The following is a 25,535-nucleotide window of genomic DNA, read 5'->3' as shown; positions in this document are numbered from 1 at the left end:
AGAGGTACCGATACCCCCTGTTATGGATATCCTTGTTTTACAGAAAAATCATCCCCAAACTGCTCTAAAACATCCTCAACAGCTAGATATGACTTCAAACACATTCTATGCTATAAATACAAGCTAAGGACACTTGAAGAAGTATGAGAACACCTATCCAAGCAATCAAACACAAGAGAAGAAGTCTTTCATTCTTATTTCATCTTTCTCTTGTAAATATTTGTTCTTGTAAGCTTAATATTTGTAAACACCTACCTTAGAGAGGTTTATTTGTTTACTTCTTTTATACTTTTGTAAAGAGGAAAGGTTCTAGCTAAGCCCGTGTAAAAACTAGGGAAAGGTTCTAGTTTAGCCATTAAAAAACTAGAGAGTTATAAAGGTTATCTTTTTGTCCTTGATAAAGAAAGAAAAAATTAGTGAATTTGTTGGAAAATCCTTGGTGAGGAGCTAAGGTAGTGGATATAGACTTGGTTGAGAAGTTGAACCACTATAAATCGCTTTGTAATTTTTTATCTTTTAATCTCCTTACTTCCTAAACACAAAAACCGTTCGACCCCTCTTTGTAAACCGTTATGATTGTCGATTCAATCTTCCATACATCCTAACAATTGGTATCAGAGCTTGACTCATTAGAAGGCTTAACATCCTTGAGATGATCCTCGAAGAAGCTCTATTGATTCCTGACGCAATCGATAAAAAGATGGCTTCAACCTCTGGTGCCTATTAAATTGAAGAATCACCTATTATGGATTCGCAATCGGTCAACAAGCCACTCTTCTTAAATGGATAAAATTATGCACATTGAAGAATAAGACGATGTTCTTTATTTGAGCCTACGATCTAGGAGCTTGGAACTCAATCACAAGGGGTTACTCCACTCCACCCGGTGAATACGACGATTGGAGTAATGAAGAAAAGAAAAAGTTCCAGCTTAATTCTAAGGTTATACATTTTTTTTTCTTTAGGCCCAAATGAATATGTAAAAATCTCATCTTGTTCCAGTGCCAAAGAGATTTTGGATAAGCTCCAAGTCACTCATGAAGAAGCCAACGAAGTGAGGGAATCAAAGAAAAGTCTTCTCAACCATAGCTACGAGAACTTCAAGATGAAACCCGATGAAGACATCAAAGCTATGACAGATAGATTTTCTGAGATGGTGATGAACAAGAAGATGAAATGGTCAAGCTCTTAAAAGATTTAAATAGATTCATGACATCCAAGGAAGTAAAGCATGAATCAACCATGAAGAAGAGTCCCCCAGTGTGCTTCAATTGTCAAAGAATGGGGCATGTCAAGTATGATTGTCCCCTTCTAAAAAAGAAGGGATCTTCCAAGAAGAAGGTATATGTGGCAGCTTGGAGTGATGAAGATGACTCCAATGATGATGAAGTAGTCAACCTATGCCTAATGGCTACTCATGAAGAATTCGAGGTATCTTCTAACTCAAATGAATTTAATTCATTTACTTTTGATGAGTTACAAGATGCTTATAATAGGTTGTATTTGGGATTTGAGACCATGAATTCCAAATATACGAAATTAATTTCAAAACTCAAAATTGAAAATAAATGGATTTTGAAAGCAAGACTTGATTTTGAAAATCAAAATGAAATTTTGAAAAATGATTTAGAGCTTTCAAAAATCAAAATAAATGATTTAGAAAAAGTAAATTTTGATTTAAAAGTTAAGCTTGAAAACTTAACAAAAGAAAAAGAATTAATTTCTAAAAACAACCTATTATGTTTAAAAATGGAAAAATGCTCACATTTTCATTATCATGGTCATAAGGAACACACTTGTCCTTTGAAGAAAGAAAAACGTTTTAAAATTAGACAAGTATGGGTTCTGAAAGGAACAAGGGGCATTGAAACTAACGTTCAAGGATCCAAAGCAATTTGGATACCAAAATCTACTTAAATGTCTCTTGTAGGTGTGTAGGAGCAATAGTGATGAAAATGATGATATTCAAGATGCTCTAGCCACACATGAAAAAGGAATGGGTAACCTCTACGCTATTTTTTTTTAATTTTGGTTATTTGGTTGCTCATTTGATTTTATGCATGCATGAGTTTTGATTTTAAATGATTATGCATTATTGTTTTAATCTCATGTATGTTGAAAAGATGTTTATGATGAATACTTTAAATTTTTAATGATTTTTCATAATTTTTAGTTCGTCATAATAAATTTTGGTCAAAATTGGTTTTAAATGCAAATGATATATCTCTAACAATTGATATCAACTTTTCAAATGCTTTGATTTTACATATTTTAAATTTTTTGACCTAAATTATAATGTTATGCATGTGGTTTAAATGAAAATGATATCTCTCTAACAATTGATATCAAAATTTTCAAATGCATAACATTTTTGGAAAAGCTTTATGCATATGCAATTAATTTCAACAATTGATATTGCATAAAGTATTTTAGACTTGGATATATTGAATTTCATGTGCTACTAACATGTTTTTTATTCTTTGTTGAAATTCAATTTTAAGTGTCAAGTTGTTAATAACTTAATTTTGTTTGGAATGCAATTATTGAGAGGCAACTTTGATTTTTCAAATAATTTTTAAATGTCAAATTTACCACTTACTCTTCAAAGTTATTTTGAACTTCAAAGATTGAATTATTTTTGATATAACAAAAAGGGGGAGAAGTATGGTTTGAAAAATTCAATTTCTTAAAGAAAAAGGGAGAGCTTAACATTTTTCATATATTTCCAACAATTGGTATCAATTGGTATCTTTTTCATTAAAAAATTATTAAGAGGGAGTTTTGCCTTAAATGATTTTTCAAATGTTTTGTTATATCAAAATGGGGAGATTGTAGAACTATGTTTCGATATAACAAATTTTAGGCAAAATGTTTTTGGACTTGAATTGAATTTATTCAAAGTTTTCAAAAGGTTTCAAAAATAATTCAAAGTCTATTAAATTCAAATTTGAGCAAAAATGCAAATGGGTACTGATACCCCTTCAAAGGGTATCTTCCCTGGGTACTGATACCCCTGCCTGGGTATCAATACCCTTATGACTGCTCAAACATCGAATGCAAAAAGGGTTTTGATACCCCTATGGGTATTCATACCCCTATGGGTATTCATACCCTAGGTACCGATACCCCAGCCTGGGTATCCATACCCCCTAGCTCCAACGACTAGCAACAACTAGTTTAATTTGAATTTAAAAAGGGTGGTACCGATACTCCTTGAAGAGGTATTGATACCCCCTGTTATGGACAATATTGTTTTATAGAAAAATCATCCTCAAATGGCTCCAAAACATCCCCAACGGCTAGATATGACTTCAAACACATTCCAAGCTATAAATACAAGCTGAGGACACTTGAAGAAGAATGAGAACACCTATCCAAGCAATCAAACACAAGAGAAGAAGTCTTTCATTCTTATTTCATCTTTCTCTTATAAATATTTGTTCTTGTGAGTTTAATTCTCGTAAACACCTACCATAGAGAGATTTATTTGTTTACTTCTTTTATCCTTTTGTAAAGAGGAAAGGTTCTAGCTAAGCCCGTGTAAAAGATGGGGAAAGGTTCTAGTTTAGCCATTGAAAAACTAGGGAGTTGTAAAGGTTATCTCTTTGTCCTTGAAAAAGAAAGAACAAATTAGTGAATTTGTTGGAAAATCCTTAGTGAGGAGCTAAGGTAGTGGATGTAGACTTGGTTGAGAAGTCGAACCACTATAAATCGCTTTGTAATTTTTTATCTTTCAATCTTCTTACTTCCTAAACACAAAAATCATTCCGACCCCTCTTTACAAACCGTTTCGGTTGTCGATTCGAGCTTCCGTAAATCCTAATAGTATTCATCTTTGTACAGACATAAGGAGGTGTGTTCCCTCGAATTGAACTTGATCCCTAAAAGACTATTTTGGGCTAGGATTGAGGGTCTAGTAGCCCAAGGGGGCATTGGCAAGGACAATTCGAGAACCTATTAGAACCGAACCCAACATATAGTGAACTTAGAACCTGAACCTAGGTAGAGCCTAACCCGAACTTTAAGAGTCCAGTGAAGAGGGTACATAAGGAAAAGCTTTTTGAGTTATTTAATTTCGCTTTTCCGAATAAATATAAGTGAACTAGAAATTATGATGTTAGGTTTACTTTTCTCGAATAAGCATGCAAATTAGATATCATGTGGTTAGGTTTTTTGTGTGAATAAAAAAGCGTGTGGGTAGATATCATGTGAGGTAGGACATACTAAAGCATGATTGGGTAGCCAGCATGTGAGAGTATGTTGTATTTAATGATTACAATACTTACTATCTTGTTGTTTATCTTATGTGCACTAACCCATTTTTGTTCTATGTCTATTTTAGTTTTATTTTATTGCATTTGCATCTTCATGACATCCAAAGGTGTTAATTCACAAGTTATTGACTAATAAGAAGGTTGGTCATAATGAGATAAGAAATTCTTAATCATGTAGTCAAAACCGGGAGATCCAAAGATGTTTAAATGATCTATGAAGAAGGACATCCGATAAATAAAGAAATCTGAAGTGGATTGAACACTTCCTTTAAAGGAGAAAAGGCCAAGATGTTCCTAGAGGATATATACAGTCATACCAAGGACGAAAAGACCCTTCATAAAAACATGAAGACCACTTTGCATTGAAAGTAAAAGTGGATATCTCAAGATTCAATTTAAGTATATCTGACATCATCAATGGTGATAAAATATACCGACAACTTTGGGTGCAATATTGGATTCCATGAAGAATACGACTCGAGAAAAAGAATAAATGAAGAATCATAATTGTATTTTGACTACATGGTGTAATGAAATCTTGTTGTCAAAATGAAGGTTGTTCTATGGTGTTCACTTTTAGGAACTAACACCTTGTGCTTTGGCATTTGCATTTGTATTCGCATTCTCGTTTTGCATTAGCTTATTAATTTATTTATTTTACTATTTGCTTCTATAATAATTCTTTTCATCTTATTATCATTTTTGGTACTAACTAGTTTATATGTTGTTTTTCCTTTTTGCTTGCATCGCATCTTCATGACATAATCAAGGTGTTGATTTGTGAGTAGTCATCATATTAAAAGGTTTTCATGATGGACAAAGGGTTTCATGATCAATTAAACTATAACACAGAATGGCATCTTGAGCAAACTCTAGTGAAGAACTATGAGCCCAAGGATCGTGTGTCCGATGAAGAGAAAAGGAGATAAGAGAGAAAATGTCCAAGATGATGGATAGAATAGCTGCTTTGGCCAAAGAAAAAGAGACTTCTATAAAAGAAAGGAAAGAGCTCGAGGAGAACGATCCTATGATGTCAAGTACACAAAGGGCTACTTTAGAATAAACTAATCCTAACCAATCTAGAAATCACACACATTCACCATTCGTATCAACAAGTTGTCTAGAGACCCCAAAGAAATGGTGACAACTATAAAGTTATAAAGATGAAAAGAAACCATGCAATCAGAATTCGTGGGCATTTAAGAGTATACTTAAAACTTCAGGAGGAATAAACTTGAAGACTCCAATTCCATCCAAGCTGAGAGGGGGTTCTATTTGATTCTCTCCCTATATCATATAAGGAGTTGTATGATAAGCTTTTAGAAGCCCGGGAGGTGGCCCGACATTATGTGAAACATTTGCAGCCTCCGTATCCAAATTGGTATGATGTCAATGTTTGTTGTGAGTATCATGTCGAGGTTCAAGGACATTCTATTGAGAATTACATCGCCTTCAAACATCGAGTCCAACATCTTTTGGATCATGGAGTTTTAGAGTTTGAAATGAAAGGTCGACCAAGTTTGGTGAGTTATTGTCCTGTTAAGGCAGAGCCAAAAGTGTTCAAAGGTAAGGATATCAGTGGGGGCATCCAGAAGGAAGAAGATTTGCTAAAGGAAAAACTCAAGTTCGTCATTTGAGGAATGAAAACAGTAAACTGAATAGAGAAATGAAAGCCATGCATAATGGTTTTTAAATGATCAATCTAGCTTTTAAAAATACGGTATAGAAAATACCCCAGAAGAGTGGACAACAGGGGTCACTAAACTTAAGAAAGACGCTGAACACTTGAGAAAGAATTGCAAGATGCATAAAGGTCGAGCCAAGAAGTTCTCTTATGATTTACATATTGCAGGAAAAAAAGAGTGATACAACTGTTAATGATTTAGGAAGATGTCAAGCCGAAAATCAGATGTTGAATTTTCCATAGCCAACATGGAAACTTTATATCATCTCCACAAGCATGATATTGATGCTGAACTAGAAGCCACTAGAGCTAGGAACAAAATATTGATGAGGATGGTAGATGATTTTAAAATATTGCCCAAGGATTTCATAACAACGAAGACTTTTTACGAGGAAAAATGAACAACTTCGTTTACATTTTCGAGAATTAAAATTTAAGATAGAGGAAAAAGACAACGTCATGAAAGAAGCTATGATCAAAGCAAGTCATTTGGCTCACAAATTGATTCATCTATCTGGCTTTGTAAGAGAAATAGAGCAGATGGACAACTCTACACCTGAACATGAGTGGAAGTTAACTTGGCTTTTGAGAGAGATAGAGAAGTTAGGAGTTAAAGATATTCCTTATGTATAAAGTTATTTGATGTATCAAAACCTTTTTGTTCAATGAAAGTTGTTCTAAGATGATCACTCTGGAATGACACCTTGTGCATACATGCATTTGCATCACATTTGTTTATTTAAGCATTTTACATGCACTGGTTATGAAAACATGAAAATAATTTATGGTGGGTTATATGAATGTAATACCAAGATCATTCATTTATACTACTTCCTCATCATCATGAACAAACAAATGAAAATAATAGAGCAATCTTATGAGATATCCCAATATCGGTTACAAGAGCAGTTGGCCGAGTTACAACAAAATACGAGGAATCAAGCATCGGGTTCTCTACAAGACGTGTCGAATCAAATGATCCAAGTGATTGCAACCAAGGTCACTGATAGAGAGAAGATACCTGACAAAAGATATAAGTGTTATCAGACTAATACGTCGAGAATGATAACCTACCCTGGAGCTTCACACTCACACTTAGGGAAAATCTCATTATTCAAGAACAATTTGAAGATGAATTCAAGCAGTTGAAAGAAGTAATTGGAACTATGAAAAATGTCAATGCATCCCATAAAGAACTAGAAGCGAGAGACCTCATCTTGGTCCCAGATTTGGTCATCCCACATGAATTTAGGATGCCTAATTTTGAGAAATATGATGGCACCAGTTGTCCCCTAATTCATTTAGAAAGTTTTTCAGAAAGATGGAAGGGTACTTAAATAAAGGGTACTTAAATAATGATAATCTGTCGAGTCACTACTTCCAGGGTAGTCTTGATGGGCCAGCTATAGTATGGTATAACCGTTTGAACAGAGATCAAATCAAGAGATGGGTCGATCTAGCTGATGCCTTTGTAGGGAAATATCGGTATGTTAAAGGCTTAGCTCTAAGGTGTCAGGATCTTCAGGGAATAAGGATGAAAGCCACTGAAAGCTTTAAAGAATATGCCCTAAGATGGAGAAGAGTGGCAGCACAAGTTGAACCTCTTATGTTAAAAGAAGGAATATTATATAAGTTTCATAATTCTCTCTCGGATCCTTTCTTCGAGCTGATACTGGTAAAATCAACAGGGGACTTCAAGGATCTTGTGACAGTTGGGGAATTATTTGAAAATTCAATCAGTAAAGGAAAATTAAAAGTCACTTCCAAAAGCTCAACCGATCAAACGACAAAAATTGATGATGTAAATGAATGTCATGTCCAGAACCTCCACAACCATAAAAGGAAATGAGCAGCTAGTTGTACATACCGACTTTTGAAATACTTTGGAGGTGTTCAAAACTTCCATCTCAGATCTGTACCCCCATTTGATTAAAGGTCAGTACCTCACACCGAGGCCAACGGAGGTCCCACCAACCTTATGTCCACAGCTATGATAAAGATAGTGTATTTGATTTCCACTTGGGGGCATCTGACCATTCTACGATGAATTGTAGGCCTTTGTTAAAGGAGATAGAGATGCTTGTTGAAAAAGGGTCATTGACGCAAGATTTGGTGGAACTGTGGATGACGAACTCGAGTGGGGCATCAAAGCAAAATATGTAGCATCTGATTGATGAAATGCCACTTCATTAGATGAGTAATGAGGCATCCTAATTAGGAGAAGATCATTTCATCCATTATGGAATTTTATTCCATTTGCAACATCTTGTTTGAATTTGTTTTTCGTCCTTTCTCAGCTTTTTTGTAAGGATATGTAAATGAATTTATGCTTCTTTAAAGATGGTGAACATTGAATCAAATGTGAAATTTTGAAGTTCTTTTAATATCAACTGGATTATAAACTATTTAAATGATTATAGTTATAAATCTTTGACAATGTGACAAGATTGAAAACTGATAAAACAATGACCCTGAACCTAACCCCTGAAGATACACTCAAACACCATACCATTCTCTTATAGGAACCAAGCTAGCATTCTCTACGCATGAAGAAACAATTAAAGCCTTGGCATTCAGGTATGTAAAGATGCAGACAAAATGGGGCTTCTTGCACATGATATTGCAAAGCTGATTGGTTTTTACTTTTGTTGATGACGTTCAATGATGATCATGATCTTTAAATATGGAATAGTCAAGTAGATGAATCTAGTTTAGGTCAGTTGCTTGGAAATTGAACTCTAAGGATGAGATTTGTTGACTTTCAACAACACCTAGACTATAACAGGTTCTTCTTGACAAGCTTTAGAAATTGAATCCTTATACCCATAATGTAATTATATATGTATACAATAAAGCTTGAGCTGTCCCTCTAGAGCAATTGGTTAAACGTCCCGGCTTTATGGATAAGATTCAGCTAGCCTGATAAAGGTGATTATAATATATATACAATAAAGCTTGAGTTGTCCCACTAGAGCAATTGGTTAAACGTCCCGGCTTTATGAATAAGATTCAGCTAACCTGATAAAGACATACTACAATAAAGTTGAATTCAGCTAGCCAGACAATGGCAAATTTATCTAAATAATGAGTTTCGGTAAAGATGGACTAAGGGAGTTAAGGATAAGATTCAGCTAGTCTGATAAAGGCATACTACAATAAATATGTTTGCACAATTTAAGCACCCCCTCAATAAAAATCCTTAGAAACTTAACTTTAAAGTGCGAAAATGATTGAGATGTTTTTGAAAAGGTTTAACAAAGTTAGAAAACATTTAAAACATATTTTTCAAGTTAATTTGGACATTGAATTATTTTTTATGATTTTTGACAATTTCGATTAAGCCTAAAATTAACTTTACAAATTACTGTTATATCAAAATATCAATTCAATAGTATTTTCCGACGAATTTCCTAGTGATCTCTGACGATGACTGCCGCTGATGGAAAATCCTAACTTAAATAATTTACAAATTCTAATTCTAAACAAATTAAATTACTTAAATTAATTATTATTTTTAATAAATAATCATGATTTAATTATAATTCTATTAAAAGTAAAATTAAAATTTAATTAATAATTAATTTTAAATAATTTTTTTATTTTTTAATATTTACATATTAAAAATAAATTCACTTATAATGTATTTTGATACGTCGATTTAATAGTATATTGCGATATAGGACTCGTTCCATAAAATTTTCCGTTATAAGTAACTTTAATTCACTCAAATTTGGTTCGAAGAAAATGTTAAAACTCAACTACGAGATTACTATTATCTTACTTTCGGATTCTTCTGGAACTGAAGAATAAAATATTATTATTGGCACTTTGCGAAAAGTTTGATCATCATTTACAAAGTAAGTTTCAAACATAAAATAATTTTTAAAATGATTTAAATAACTATTTTTTTAATTGTTAAAAACTTAACTTAAAATCCTATCATATATTATGATAAATGTAAAATATTCATTTATAAATTTTTATGAATTTCCATCTAAATATTTTTAAATTAATATTAAAAAATTTAGTTATTAAAAATAAAATATGTCACAAGTACAATTTGTTAAAATTTATTTTTAGTTAATCATATATTACTTCAATCGAACATTATAATATTTAACAATTTCAATATAAATTAAATAAGGTAATGTAAATTCCCTGTAACGTGTCAATCATATTCAAAAAAATAATCTTATATAATATAAATGAAACCTACTCTAAATGTTAAATTATTAAGGTCTGAGCGATTACATTATAATATTATTTTTTGACATCACATTAGGTTAGTGTAATTTAAATTACATTAATTTACAATTAGGATATAATATTTTAAAAAGTTAAAGTCGAAATATTTAATTAATAAATTTTAATAGTTATATTATTATATCATTTAATCTTAAATAAATATTATAAATTCATATTTTAATCATTTAATTATAAATAAATTTATATTTTAATTGTTGGTAATGCTCAATTTGTAACAGTCTTTTAATGGTTTTTAATTCTATGTTTAATAGAATTAAATTGTGATTTGGAAGTGACTATTTTGCCATCATTATTTAGATTATAAATAGAGGGTAATTTCATTCACTTTGAGATATCCCAAGCAATCATTTGCTTTGAATCACTCCTCTCTTTTGAGTGTTGTTTGAGTTGAGAGAAGAGCAATACCACCAAGTTCACTTTAGTTTTCGGGTGTACGAATTCTTGGAGAGTGTGTTAACCTCAGGGGGATGTTCGTCTATTGTAGCGATTACACACATCGGGGCGAATTTGCTTCTAAGGCAGTGGATTACCATGACACGGTTATCATTCTGATTGATTCTTTTATTTAATATTTTCCAGTCAGTGCTAACGCCTCGTTTTGCAGCAGTCTATTTTACCAACAATTTAGAAGCAAATTCGAACTGTTGCAAGATATTTGTAAAATGAACGCTGAAACCATATGTTGCATTCGAATGTGTAAGTCTGGATTCAAATGTCGGTTCAACCTTGCATCAAAGTGGCACGTAATATTTTGATACATAATATTATTCTCGTGGTAAAATACAGCTTGATGCAACTAAAATTGGTTTGCTTTGACAAGTCTAAATGTTTATTTACATTTAATACGATTAAATGACTTATTAACAGTCAGTAACTGCCACTATAAGAACTTATGTAAATGCTTAATGTATATAATGCTTTAATTAGTCGGCAAACATTAATAGTGGAAAGTTGAATATAATTTTGATAACTGACTGTTTTAGAATAGAAAGAATTTAAAGGTGAATAAAAAGGCATTTGTGATAAAGCTATGTGATAAAGCCATTGGGTGGTATATTAAATGGTTTTAATTTCTATTATTACATTTGATTAGAAAGGTTTGTAATAAAAAAGAAGAGGTAATAATTAGCGTTTAAATGTCAAACGTTTTACCTTTGAATGTGTTGAAGATTAAAGTTATAAATGACTTTAAATTTCTCTTAAATGAAAATCCTTTAAAGATGTTTGATTAATTTTTGTAACATCATAATCAAGGAGAAATGATTTTTAGAATTCATGGTTGTTTAAACGTTTAAAACGTTTTTGAATATATACCTATATTTTATTGCTATAGTTTAGAATATAGTAAAATAGGTATTTGGGAAAAAAGATGCTAAGATGCTTTAGATGCTATAATGATATGAGTTATAACCACCGTTAGCATAATGAGAATTTATATATTTATTAATATGCTATAACGGTTTCACTAATGTGATTTTTGTAACTCATTATGTTGTTATATTAAAAGGAGCATGTAGAAAAGTGTTGTTACATGAGTTAAAGGTGAGTAACATCTTTATTTACTAATACATTTGGGTTGAAACAATTCTATGCATTTATTATAGCTTTAAATATTGGATTTATATTACTTTGTAAATAAATTTGAATTGAAACGTTGAATAATTTTAATTGGCCATCAATTGTGCAAATTATAGCTTTAATGGTGTTTATTTACAAAGTAATATACATATTTAAGTATTAGCCGATAGTGATTTCACTCGTTCTCGTTTGGGTCTTGGTTCACGAGAATGTTGAAATTGGTTAATTTATTATTATTTTTATAATAAATCTTGAATTGTTATTGAAATGCCCATTTGTTAAATGTGTGGTGAAAGAAACCTTTAATGTGCATTAAGGTTAATCATTTTAAATGCAATAAATCTTTGCATTAATTTTTATATGATACTCATGTTTACACATTTAGTGTTGCAGTTTCATGATTTTTAATCTTAAGCATGAATGTTAATTATAACCATTATATTTAAATGTTTTTTAAGTTTCAATAGGAGGTTGAACGGTTTATTAAATAGCTATATAAATGTTTGTTAATAGCTATATAAATGTTGGTATTTAGTAAATGTTCAATTTTGAAACTTATATGCTATAATCAATAAGTAATATGATTCTAATGTTGATTATTTTTTTTTTTGTGAGATAATGTATGTATGATTAGTTAATATGTGGAAAAGAGTAACTATTTATTTTCATGTGGGGGTAAGACTATTCCGTTTTTTAATAGTAAGTTGAAAAAAATGTCAATTCTATTTTCGTACTAATAATTTCTTTTGAGAAATTTATAACGATAACATAAGTTGCAATTTTGGAGAATCATGAAGATGATGATGTTGAACAAGAAGATTCTTCAAAATAATGATGCAAAGAATGAAGTTGCATGCATGGTGAGAATGAACAAGTCTATTTGGAATTTTGATTCTACCTGCGAGGTCAGATTATTTAGACTTGTTGTATGTTAGTTCATGTTTTGTTAATACATGAATTAGATTGCATGATCCTTTAAACTAGTCTTTAAAACTTATTGGATACTATGAAATGAGATAAAACCACTAGTAAAGACTAAGGTAGTACTACTAAGGCTAAGATAGTAGTGTGAGCCCAAAAATATATATGCTTAATAAGATACTATTGTGAATAAAAGTATCAAGCATAATTCTGTAAAGAGATCTTATTTAAATTAAGAGGAAATTCACAAATGATTTATTGGAAAGTAGTGTGATGAGTATGAAAGTGCATGTCTAGGATTGGTTCTGTGAAGACTTGGTACTTAAGCGTGCCTAGTGCAGCACCTCTCTTTCATAGAAACCTACATGGTGCATTGTTCATTACTATGCTCACTATTCCAATTTATAAAATACTATGACAAGATAAAAACTCTTAAAACGTAGTGCAGAAGTTAAAAGAGTAGTGATTAATTTGGTTGAGTGGAATACCAAATTTAGTTATAGTAATTAAAATATATGATGATCTCTTTAAGGCTAATATGTTGAATATCATGAATGAGAATATGATAGACTCTATTGCTACTAAAAGTATATTGTAGCTATTAAATCTCTAAGTGATTTTCCTAAGTAGAGGAAAGAAAAGAGATTATCTATTTCAGAATTTGTGCTAAAATCTCTTGTTTTAAACTTGAGATCATTTTTTCTGATGTTAGGAAAAAAATCGAAATTCATTTTGAATGAGGAAAAGTCATAAAGAATTTCATATTGATTTATGCATTTTAATCTTAATGATTTGTAACTTCTCAAAACTTTGAGAATTATGTGTAAACAAAACTTGAGTTTGTTAAAATATAGTTTTATGGCTAAAATTCATAACAAACTTTACTCTAGTATGATTGAGTATTTGTTTACACGACACTTATGGATATCCTAAAATGTTAGAAATGTGGGGGTGTCTCAAAATGTAGATTAAATGTATAAACTTAAATAGAAAAAATTCTATCAACTTCTTTTAGAATTTCTACTAGGTTTTCTCAAGAAATAGATTTCGAGACTAGAAGAAGTAAAAGGCTATTTGGACCAAATTTTATCACTTCCTTTATTTCTGAGATAAATGATTTAGACTCTCTTTCTGATCATATAGCTTAAATATTATATGAGGATCCTAAAAAAGCTATAAGATATATCGAAGCAAGTTTCTAGAAAAGCGCGCTATTAATGATGAACTAGAATCGATAATGTCTAATCATACTTGGGATTAGTTGACTTGCCTAGAGGATTTAAACTAATCTGTAGCAAATGAATCTTCCGGAAGAAAATGAGACCAGATGGTTTGATCTAGTGGTAAAAGGCAAGGCTAGTTTTCAAAGGGTTCACTCAAAAGTTTATTTTAGACTACTTTGATTCTTACTCTCCCGTTATGAACATCTCAACGATCCGTGCATTATTTGCACTAGTCTACATTCATAAGTTGCGAGTACATCAAATAGATGTTAAGACTGCATTTTTGAAAGGAAATCTAGATGAGGAGATCTATATGAGAACAATGGTGCAAGAAATTTCATAAAACTATACTTAGTTTTGGTTTTGTTGTGAATGGTTCGGATGCTTGCGTGTATTTGAGGATGTTTGATACTGATTGTGTCATCATAAGTTTTGTATGTTGATGACATGTTGATTTTCAGTTCTAACATTGAGTCCATTAACAAAACAAATGGTTTCTTGTCCACTAAATTTGAGATGATGGATCTGGGAGAAGTTGATGTAATCTTAGGAGTCAAAATTACTGAAAAAGAATTTTCTTTAAGTCAAGCACACTATCTTGAGAAAGTGTTAAAGAAATTTGACAGTTTTGATGTCGTCCATGTTCGAACCCTTGTGACACTAGCATATATCTATTTAAGAATAAAGGAAGTAGCGTTTCCCAAACAGAATATGATAAATTCATCGGAAGCTTAATGTTCTTAATGAACTATACTCGGCCTGATATTGCTTATGCTGTGAGTAGACTATGTAGATATACTCATAATCCGAGTGGTGAACACTGGATTGCTCTTAGACGCTTACTGAAGTATCTTAAGGGTACTTTGGATTGGAAACTTGAGTTTGTTGGCTATCCTGCAGTACTGGAAGGATATTGTGATGCCAACTGGATTTCTGATAATGATGAGGTAAGCTCTACGAGTGGGTATGTTTTTACTTTAGGTGGAGCAGTAATCTCGTGAAAAACATCAAAGCATACTTGTATTGCTCGTTCTACCATGGAGTTAGAGTTTATAACTCTTGACCTAGCTGGGCAAGAAGCCGAGTGGCTCAGAAGCTTGTTAGCAGATATTATGTTGTGGGAAAAACCGACTCCTCCGATTTCTTTGTGTGATTCGCAGTTGTGATATGTGTACAATGGTAAGGAAATACACATTCACATAAGGCATAAATCAGTTAGACACTTAATAAAGAACGGAGTTCTCTCTTTAGAGTATGTGAAGTCGGAAAGGAACCTAGCAGATCCTTGGTCCTAGATTCATCGAGGGGGATGGGTCTAAAGCCCATTGGTTGAGGAATTCATGGTGGATACCCAACTTAGTTATCTAAGTTCCATGTGGTCAAACGAACCATGGAAGATCATAGTGCACATTCCTATGCCTATCCCTATGATGAATAATGTGCATGCCAGGATGAGCTTAATTTCTTAATAAATTCATAGCCCAGGCTTTGGGTGGTCTTAGTGAGAAAGACTTGATGAATTTATCGATTTTGGCTGAATATCTATTCTTAATAAGTTCATAACCTAGAGTTGAGTGGGTAGTTATAATCGCGAAGGACTAGATGAACTTACCGCTTGAGAGGATGAGTTTTATTAAACTCTTAATGAATTCAAACCCAAGAGTTTGGGAGTTCCTAGTGAGAAGGCATATTGAATGGGAGTTCCTAGTGAGAAGGACATTTGAATCACCGAATTATGTGGTTGAATATTATTCTTAATGATTTCTTATCCAGAGTTTGGGTGGTTCATTTTTAATGAACTTGAAGAAAGCCACCATACCCTTTGTGAGGCTGAGCTATTATAAAAGCTCTTAATTATTTCATAGCTCAGTTTGAGTGGTTTATGTTGAGATAGACCTGATGAAATAACCTACGTAAGTGAGAAGGATTAGCCCCTTCTATGAACATTGAGTCATTTTCAAACTAGTTTCACTTATCTAAGAGAAGGATTGCTCATCATCACTATGTACTAGTTCCAGATACGTTCACTAGTGCTTAAGCAACTAATCTTGCTATTGCTCTTCTCGTGTTTTAACTTCATTGCTCTCATCTTTACGAAAGAATTCTTTCGCATTAGTGGAGGAATGTTGGTAATGCTCAATTTGTAACAGTTTTTTAATGGTTTTTAATTCTATGTTTAATAGAATTAAATTGTGATTTGGAAGTGACTATTTTGCCCTCATTATTTAGCTTATAAATAGAGGGTAATTTCATTCACTTGAGATATCCCAAGCAATCATTTGCTTTGAAACACTCCTCTCTTTTGAGTGTTGTTTGAGTTGAGAGAAGAGCAATACCACCAAGTTTACTCCAGTTTTCGGGTGTACGAATTCTTGGAGAGCCGTGTTAACCTTAGGGGGATGTTCGTCCATTGTAGCGATTACACACATCGGGGCGAATTTGCTTCTAAGGCATTGGATTACCACGAAACAGTTATCATTCTGATTGATTCTTTTATTTAATATTTTCCAGTAAGTGCTAACGCCTCGTTTTGCAGCAGTCTATTTTACCAACATTAATTACTTAATATTTTATTGTGAGTCAACGTTCGTCCATTGTAGCGATTACACACATCGGGCGAATTTGCTTCTAAGGCATTGGATTACCACGAAACAGTTATCTTCTGATTGATTCTTTTATTTAATATTTTCCAGTAAGTGCTAACGCCTCGTTTTGCAGCAGTCTATTTTACCAACATTAATTACTTAATATTTTATTGTGAGTCAACTTTTTAAATATATTTTTCCTTCTTTGACATAAAATCTTTTGTTTGTTCCATTGAAAATAGTTTTTAAAAAATATTTTTTGTAAAATAGTTTACATTTTTTAAAAAATAGTTTATGAAAATTATTTCACTATGTTTGGATGATATAGTATAAATCATTTTATACTAATTCGTAAATTTTATTAATAAATATATATTAAGCATTTTTATTAAATATCACTAGAATGTTAAACTTATATTAAATATATAAATATATTATTCATTATTAATAATTCAATAATATTAAATAAAAATAGTAATTTTTATTAGTAATTAATAAGAATATAATATAATGTTATATAATATAATTACGTATATTATTAGAATATTAAAATATAATATTATATTATAAAATTTTGAAGTGAGGAGTTCAAAAAATTATTTATGAAAAATCAAACTATAAGTCATTTTACAAAAAAAGAAAATGATAAAAGAAAATCTATTGATCATGAAAATAGTTTACACTAACCAACATATTTTCCGCCAATAAAATACTAAAAAATGAGAAAAATGTTTTTCAAAAAATATTTTACGACTAGAGATGGGCATTGGACCCAGATCCAAGACGATATTGTCAAATTTTTTTTTAAATTCGGGTTCAGATTGGGTCGGTTTAGATTTTATGAGGGAGGTCATCGGGCTCGGAACAGGTGCGGGTTAGATATGAAAAAAATAACCCGAACCCGAGCCAATGTATATTCTTTAATGTATTTACAAAAATACCACTATATATATTAATTAGGGTTTCTTCATATATATATATTTTAATTAGGGTTTCTTCATCCTATTTACTTACTACCCTTATTTATGAATTAAAATTAAACTCAAATTATTACACTACCATCTGCCTGCAAAAAATTATTTACCTAATAGAAGATTATCTTAGAAGATTATCCCAATCCTTGTATTCAAACTCTTAACATTGGATCAAGTTCAAACTTGAATTTGAATCGGAACTTTTAAAACCTAAAATTTGACTCGACAACAACCGAGCCAAATTCAAATGAAGCTGCTAGATGTTTGGTCTACCCTGATGGTTTAGATTTCCGAAGTCGAACCGAACGTAAACAAATTGCTCAATCTGTTTGTTGAAGTTGAATGACTGCACCAAACCTAAATATTTCATCAGGTTCAAACATCTCTTCAAGATCTTCAATGCTTTCTTCAACTCTCAAATCTTTACCAACTGATAGGCTTTTCTGCAACATTTAAAAATTACCATAAAAGTCCGGTTACGAGGCCCTTAAAATATGGCGAAAGGCTAAAAATGACAGCCTAATTTAAAATTTAAAAAAAGATAAAAATGGACGCGGCCAAAAATGTTAGGTTAAAAAAGGGCAAAAGTGGATGCAACATTTAAATACGTAAAATGAGAAGTGACAGAGCAAATATTGTCCAACACATTGCTTACCTTTTCAACATATTCAGCCACGGCGGAGTTAATTACTTTTGTGATTACTTGCCTGTATACATTTGATGATCCAAGAACTTCTAACAAAATCTCTCTTGGTATCTGCCAGACAGTAAAAAATATTATGTACACGAGAGTGAGAGCATCATGTTCCGCTTCGTCTCTTCATTTTTCCGGACAATCTTTATCCGTCACATATTCGAACACGAGTGTAGATATATTACCCTCCAAGAAATGTAGCCCTCCACATGTTAAAAACATTAGGGATATGATCTTTTTACACGATGTAAAACATTTTAATTTTATACAGATTTAGTATGTTGGATGAGTGAAAATAGACAACTGAGATTAACAGTAAGAAATGAAAATATATTTATTGAAAAAAATAAAAATTTAATTCTCAACCGTCTATTTTCACTCATCCAATGATCCTAGTCTGTGTAAAACTAAAAAAGGTTTTCCATTGTATAAATGGATTTATATATATGAAAAATATCAATTTGTGACACATACCTGGATTGGGATCCGACCATGTCATTCAGACTCGAGTGCGAGTACAAATAATTATATGAATTTGACATGGATATGTTTCAATTTTCCCAAAATTTTAAACGTATTCGGAGGGTTCTTGAAGGATCATTCTATTCCCATATTCGAATATGCATCTAACATGATTGTTGGATACAGAAACTTGAAGAAAAATGAAAAGTCGAAGCAAAGTAATAGCATCCAATATTCACACTCGAATCAGAACGGCATAGAGAGCACAGCAAATGTCATCCATGTGCATCACATCATTAGATATTCAAACTTACATTTGGTGTTTTTCCTGCCAGCACCGAAAGTGTTGTTGTGAGACAAATCAACCAATGGAGTGATTAAAGAAAACATCAGCAAATCATAAAGAGGATTAAAAAGCATGTCAAGAAAATAAGGCAACTGCAATTACAATGAAAGTTCTTAAGTTTCAAGGACGGGTATTTTCAATTTTCTCCAAGATCTCCATGAATTTGGAGGTTCATATTTCATACCCATATTTGGAGCTTACAAAAATGTAGAGTCAGAGCAACATAGGTTTTGGCAAAAAAGAAATATGTTTATTTGCAATTCCTGAATATTGGATCTTAAATGATTAGTTTTCAACATAGGGAACCATTTTCAATCTCATAAAACTATACCATTCTTACCTACCATGAGGGGGAAGGAGTAGGGGAAGCTATGGTCAATCGGGGTAAGGCAAAGGTAAAATAGGAATCCGGTTATATTTTCTCTTTTCCCTCGAAACCAATACACGTGGAATTACCTTTATTCACTGGTAAAAACCCAAAGGAGTGGCCTGCCTCCTCGCAATACTTCTTTGACTTTTACGGACCGGAACAACCGTGTGACCATGGCACCATTTCGAATGGATGGAACTGCTTAGAAATGGTTCTGATGGATGTAGCAGCTGGGTACAACGCAGGTTTATCAGGATTTTCGCTCTCGCGACACCCTTATCAAATTTGCTCCGCAAAAGGGAGTCATTTGAGTGGACCGATAGGACTCGGGGGGAGTTCGAACAACTAAAACTATGTCTCTGTTCGACACTGATGTTGGGATTACCGAACTTTGACATCGTTTTGCATAGAGATTGATGCTTCGAGAATAGGATAGGAGTCGTGTTAACATAGGGTAGGGCTGTAAATGAGACGAGACAGATCGCGAGTTATTCGAGATCGACTCGATCAAGCTCGATAAATACTCGGATCGAATGGACTCGACTCGAGCTCGAGCTCGACTCGAGTTCTTAACGAGCTAAAACGAACTACTCGATATTCGACTCGAAAAGCTCGTGTGAGCAGCTCGAAAATATAATATATTAAGATTTTATTTAAAAAAATAAATTAATAATAATATTAATATTTATGTTTTTTTTTTAAAAATACAGTAAGATTCATGTATTTAAGGTTCATGTTCGAGTTTGAGTTTGAGGCTTCAGAGTTGTTAATATTTTTTTTCATTTCGAGCCTTTTCGAGCTGCTCACGAGCTTCAGTTCAGGATTTCGAGTTCGAGTCGAGCTTGAAAATTTTAAGCTCGCGAGTTTTCGAGTCGAGTCGAGCTCCATTTCAGAGTTTTCGAGTCGAATCGAGCTCCATTTCACAGGAGAATAAACCACTGGCCTACTTAATGCAAGGGCCCTCCACCACCATCGGGAAATGTATGCTATCACGCAAGCAAAGGGAAAATGGCGACTTCATCTTTGGGGCTGAAGATTCATCATCGTGACTGATCAAAAGTCACTAAGAGAGCTCACCCAACAGACCATACAAATATCAGAGCAACAGAGGTGGCTTTCAAAGCTGATTGGCTATGACTTCGAGATTCGTTAGTCCGGGTAAGCTTAATGGAGCGGCAGACACTCTGTCAAGGGAAACTAATGTGAGTCTAATGGCTTTGTCTTGACCCCTGTTTGGTATCATTTAAGATATTCGAGCAGCGACTAAAAAAGATCAAGAGATAAACAACATTAAAACTAATGCGAGTCTAACGACTGTCTCAACCCCTGTTTGGTATCATTGAAGATACTCAAGCAGCGAGTAAACAAGATCAAGATATAAAAGTCATTAAAGAAAGAATCACTGAATGAAGGAATGAATACCCAAGATACATTGAACACAAGGGACTTATGTTGGTTCAAGGGTGAGTCATGGTTCCAAAGGAAATAACTCTGCTGTCACTTGAGAGAGATTCATAGTTCAATGATGGGTGGGCATGCATGAATTACCCGCACATTGCAGAGGTTGTCCGCTAATTTTTACCGAAAGGGTATGCGGAGAGATGTTAGAAAGTTTGTCAATGAGTGACAAGTCTGCCAGAAAATGAAGAGCGACAGCCTAGCTCCGGACGAAGTTCTCCAACCTCTGTCAATTCCTTACCATGTATTTGAAGACATCTCGTTAGAATTTATTGTTGGTATGCCCAAGTCCAATGGAAAGGAAGCCATCCTCGTGGTTGTGGATAGGCTCACGAAGTACGTACATTTTTTCCCTTTCCAAGCAATTTGACAGCAAATATATCGTGAAAAAGATTATGATAAAGATAATTGTGAAATTACAGGGATCGAATTTTTGTCTGTGAGTTATGGACTTAAATGCTAAGGTGCAAGGAATCGAGATGAGCATGAGCACAACGTACCACCCTCATATCGACAGACAAACTGAGGCTTTGAACCGTTGTTTGGAGGTGTATTTACATTACGTGTCTGGCAACGATCCGAATAAGTGGTAGAAATACCTGAAATGAGCAGAATATTGGTATAACTCTGCCTATCAAAATTCAACGGGTATGATACCTTTTCAAGATCTGTATGGACGAGATTCCCCTACCATTGTGAACTATTTTGATAGAAGCTCAAATAATGAACTTCAAGAACGCGATGAGTTGCTACGGGTGTTGAAATGCAATTTGCTGCAGGCGCAGATGAGGATGAAGAATCAGGCAAATAAGTGTCGTCGGGAATAGAAATTGGAAGAGGGAGATTGGGCGTTTGTGCTTTTACAGCCCTACCGACAATTTTCGCTCAAATTGAGAAGGCAACAGAAACTTGGTCTGTGATTCTTCGGACTCTACCGAATTGTGAAGTGAGGAGTAGGGTTTGTAGCTTAAAAGCTAGAGCTATCAGATTCCACTCAAATTCATCCAATATTTCATGTCTCCCAACTCAAACCATGTAACAAACAACCACTCCAACATATCACACCCCTGCCCTTAATGATGAAGGAGACTATCAAGTGAACGACTGCATCAAACCTTGAGGGCATGGTTCCTAATTTAGGAGGGGTAATGTTGAGAAAGGCAGCCGAGCTACAACGCGGGAATGATGTGCAGGATCAGGCAGCAGCCAAGGAAGATGTTTCAGAGTTAGAACAAGCTGCGAAGGATATCTGGGAAAGGTGTAAACGCTTGAGACAGAAAGGCGCCCCAAACTCTAACCGGTTTGGCCTGTTTCTAAGGCCTTAAAATACAAATAAGAAAAGCATGTAAAACGAGAGGGCATCTGATTTCATTGGATTTTTCCAATTTCTTAATCTAAAACTTTCTATTTCTTTTTCTTCTCTCTTAAACATTCTATTTTGATTCTCTGACACATAACAGTATGTGTGCACACACATATGCCATTTGCAATTGTAGTATCTTTTTCTTTAGTGCAAGTAAAAGGCGAATAGAGGGTCAACATAATGGTCGAGAGTTGAGATATATTTTCAATGTCGCAATGAATAAGAATCCAAGTAGAAAGCACTTTACTTTTGAGGAATGGGTATTGCATAGATGCTTCATTGGCATGATATTCATTTGCCTCAACTTGTCGAACTGCTACTCGAATCCTAAAAGGCAAGAAGGAATTGAAACGGAAGTTCCATGAAAGAGTGAGAAGAACATTGCTTTGTAGATATGAAGCATGATCTTCCTTTAGGAAGGAAGAACATAGCTAATGTAGGAAAGAATAAAAGAGATCCTGCCATTGATTAATCATCTGTCTTTGACTAGGGAGCTGAGAGCAAGAGTTATGGTGTATTGATGAGGTATGATATATTTTTGTTAGAATGCGCTCTTCCATGCCAATAAGACGCAATCTAATGAATATTGAAGGACTCTCGAGAAACATGAAGATGCATTTAGAAAACCATGAAATAATACTTATCCATTAGAAATAAAATAGTACCTCCTTTTACTCTTCGAAAACCTGGGATTGGCTGGGCATCAGCAACCATTTTGTCAAATACATCATTGAATATAGCTCGAGTTTTGGCTCCTGATACCTCAACTCTTATCTGATTGAAGAAATGCAACAACTTAGCTTAACTTTCACAAACATTCCAGTTGCCTTCAAAGATCAGCATAACAAATTTTCATTATACAACAAAAGCAAAGGCCACCCCTTTGCATGACTGTTGTGTTTCACTTTCATCATGAACTTCATTTCTGACATGATACTAGATCTATCCAAGGGCCAGGCTATTGCCATAGTTGGCCAGTCTCGCCAGGCCAACCCAAGTTAGGCCTTGGACAAGAATTTTTGTAATTAGGCTTGCCCCAAATCAAAATTAAAAATAATAAATATATAAAATTATTATAAAATACTTTTATTTTTAATATTTAATAAACAATAAGTATGCCCACAGGCGAAGTTGGGTTAGAAACAGGATTGGAAAAGAAAAATAAAAGATTTGAGACAAAGCCTAGCTTGGTCATTGGACAAGCCTACATATTACCCCGAAATATAAAATATTTTGTACCTTTAGCTCTCGTCTGTCTTCAGCATGGAAGTTGTAACAGTAAGGTCTTCAAACTGGGAAGTAACTCCAACATTTTCCACCTCTAACCGAGTTAGATAAATAAGTAACACAATAAAAAAAAAATTAGCACCACAAAGTAAAAAAAATAAATACATAATTTTTGGGTGAAGGGAACTAAGACTAGAAAGAGAACTTATCAGCTTTTGCACCTGATGAGATAGCATGAGCAGGATGAAGACCTTCATGTCTTTCTCTGAAAGGAAAAAACATAATATTGAATTCCAGAAAGGATAATATCAAGTTTTATCTGATACCATTCGAAGTGGAGTTGAATACAAGACTTTAAAAATATAAATGCACTTAATCATAACTTAGAAGACGTGGAAAGGCAAAGCCCAATGAATAATAGGTTGTAAAGCAAACATTAACAAATATGAGATAAATAGCAACATCGAGTACAACACACCCAGGTAACAATCTCTAAGTATGAAGTTTTCTTAGGACATATATAAATTAATTACAAACACGTATCTAAACAGTTTATTTTTTACAATGCAAAAATCCTGATAGTGATAACCCTAGTAGGATGCTGCATTTCACAAAGTCTCTAAGAACTCCAAGTACAGAACATAAGAACATACTTTCCCTGACATAAGAACATAAATAGCAGTGAAATGAGATTACCTTCCATGGAACTTTAGTGCCTTGTATCTTATTTGAGGAGAAAAACTCGCTCTATTGCACGAAATATCAGGAACAAAGATACCCTTCTGATGCTTATAGCTAATAATCTGCCAAAAAAAAGAAGCAAAAATTGTATTAGCTCAAACCAGATTAATGTTTTGCATTCAAGAGGATTACTTTTGAGCGTTGAATTCCACTAATGCATTAATGGGTTACGTTCCTCGGATAGTGTTGTAAGCGGGGATTTAAATAGTGGTCAGCTATTGAAATAGTAGCCGTTATATAACAGTAAAGTTGACGGCCAAAAACGTTATTTCACAACTGCAATACAAAAAATGGCCGCAGTATCACCCATTATTGTCAATCAAGATAAACGAAATGTAACCGAAAACGTAACCGCAATTTAAATCCCTTGGTGTAAGTATTGGACACAAGCATATTTTACCTAAATCTTTTATGCATTTGGAGAGTTCTTAAAGGGAGAAAAAAAAGGAGCGGAGCAACATAATTAATGCAATAGATGAAAATCTGAAAAATTCATGGGGATTTTGCCTTCAAAAACTAAGTTTGCCTGCTTATTAACAGAACCCAAAGGACACAACACAAAAAGGCTGAATACAGAACTAAAGACTAAAATTTTTCAAATTAGATATCCAAAATCAACTGATTATTAACACCCTTTTTGCAACTAACTAAAAGCTGAATTCCCTTTCCTAACACTATAGCTTCCCTCTAATAATCAAAACGTGTTGTTGATGCTGCACGCCAGGTGTATGTAAAAATGCTTAAACCAAAAACTGAATATGCTAATTGTATAATAAAAAAGAATGAAAATTATCATCTAACAAGCTTCAAAGCAAACAAAAATGAAGGTTGCTAACACCATTAACGACTAAAACGAATTCGACCCGGATTACTTTGCATTTCAACAAGCAAGAAAAGACCACACTTTTCTACGTGAAAATTAAGTGAAAAAAAGAACAAAAAAGTAAGAGGATAGTTTGAAGAAGTGGGTTGAACTCGAGAAGAAAATGCATAAAAATCACGAGATAGTATAAAGTAAAAAATAGAACATCCATTTTACCTTGGGGTTTAAACCCAAGCAAAGGGTCTTAACAACAGCTACTTCCATTATCTTCCCATTCCTCTTCGTATCACAAGAAAAAATATATAATGAGGGGAGCATATTATTTAGTTTTATTTTTTTTATTTCAATATTTTAAATTTTGTTTTTAAATTTTGTCATTATTTTATAAATAATTCTGTATTTATTTACATCGATATTTGTTTTTTTCAATGTTATGATTATTTTATATATCTTATTTAAACTTAACATAAAAATAAATGTTAAAATGATATCATTTTTTCCCATTTAAGTGCTTAATTTTTATTTTATTTTATCAATACATATGTC

At 33.0% G+C, this 25,535-nt stretch overlaps 1 protein-coding gene across 1 annotated transcript; it reads right to left on the bottom strand.

The window, feature by feature from the left end:
• Nucleotides 1-456: 456 nt before the first annotated feature.
• Nucleotides 457-25,253, bottom strand: LOC120126126. Its single transcript, XM_039144409.1, has 10 exons — nucleotides 25,206-25,253; nucleotides 24,122-24,228; nucleotides 23,631-23,690; nucleotides 23,438-23,450; nucleotides 22,864-22,972; nucleotides 18,976-18,989; nucleotides 18,161-18,262; nucleotides 17,813-17,948; nucleotides 8,725-8,729; nucleotides 457-487 (listed from the first exon to the last, which is right to left on the bottom strand). The coding sequence occupies exons 1-8, from the start codon at nucleotides 25,251-25,253 to the stop codon at nucleotides 17,826-17,828; spliced, it is 576 nt and encodes a 191-aa protein (XP_039000340.1). The 3' UTR covers nucleotides 457-487; nucleotides 8,725-8,729; nucleotides 17,813-17,825.
• Between the last annotated feature and the right edge of the window lie 282 nt (nucleotides 25,254-25,535).

Source organism: Hibiscus syriacus, unplaced genomic scaffold, assembly GCF_006381635.1.
Source record: "Hibiscus syriacus cultivar Baekdansim isolate YM2019G1 unplaced genomic scaffold, ASM638163v2 tig00110450_pilon, whole genome shotgun sequence".
In the NCBI taxonomy this organism is placed as follows: domain Eukaryota; kingdom Viridiplantae; phylum Streptophyta; class Magnoliopsida; order Malvales; family Malvaceae; genus Hibiscus; species Hibiscus syriacus.
The sequence above is the reverse complement of the archived record's forward strand: the minus strand, read 5'-3'. Positions and strand labels throughout refer to the sequence as shown.

Bases quoted from the DNA above. Each gene is read 5' to 3' on its own strand.
- LOC120126126 (XM_039144409.1), bottom strand. From the start codon at position 25,253: ATGGAAGTAGCTGTTGTTAAGACCCTTTGCTTGGGTTTAAACCCCAAG. The intron at 23,691-24,121 runs GTAATCTCATTT...TTTTCCTTTCAG, and splicing joins GCACTAAAGTTCCATGGAAG to AGAAAGACATGAAGGTCTTC. The intron at 17,949-18,160 runs GTAAGCAATGTG...TAAATGTTGCAG, and splicing joins TGGCTGAATATGTTGAAAAG to AAAAGCCTATCAGTTGGTAA.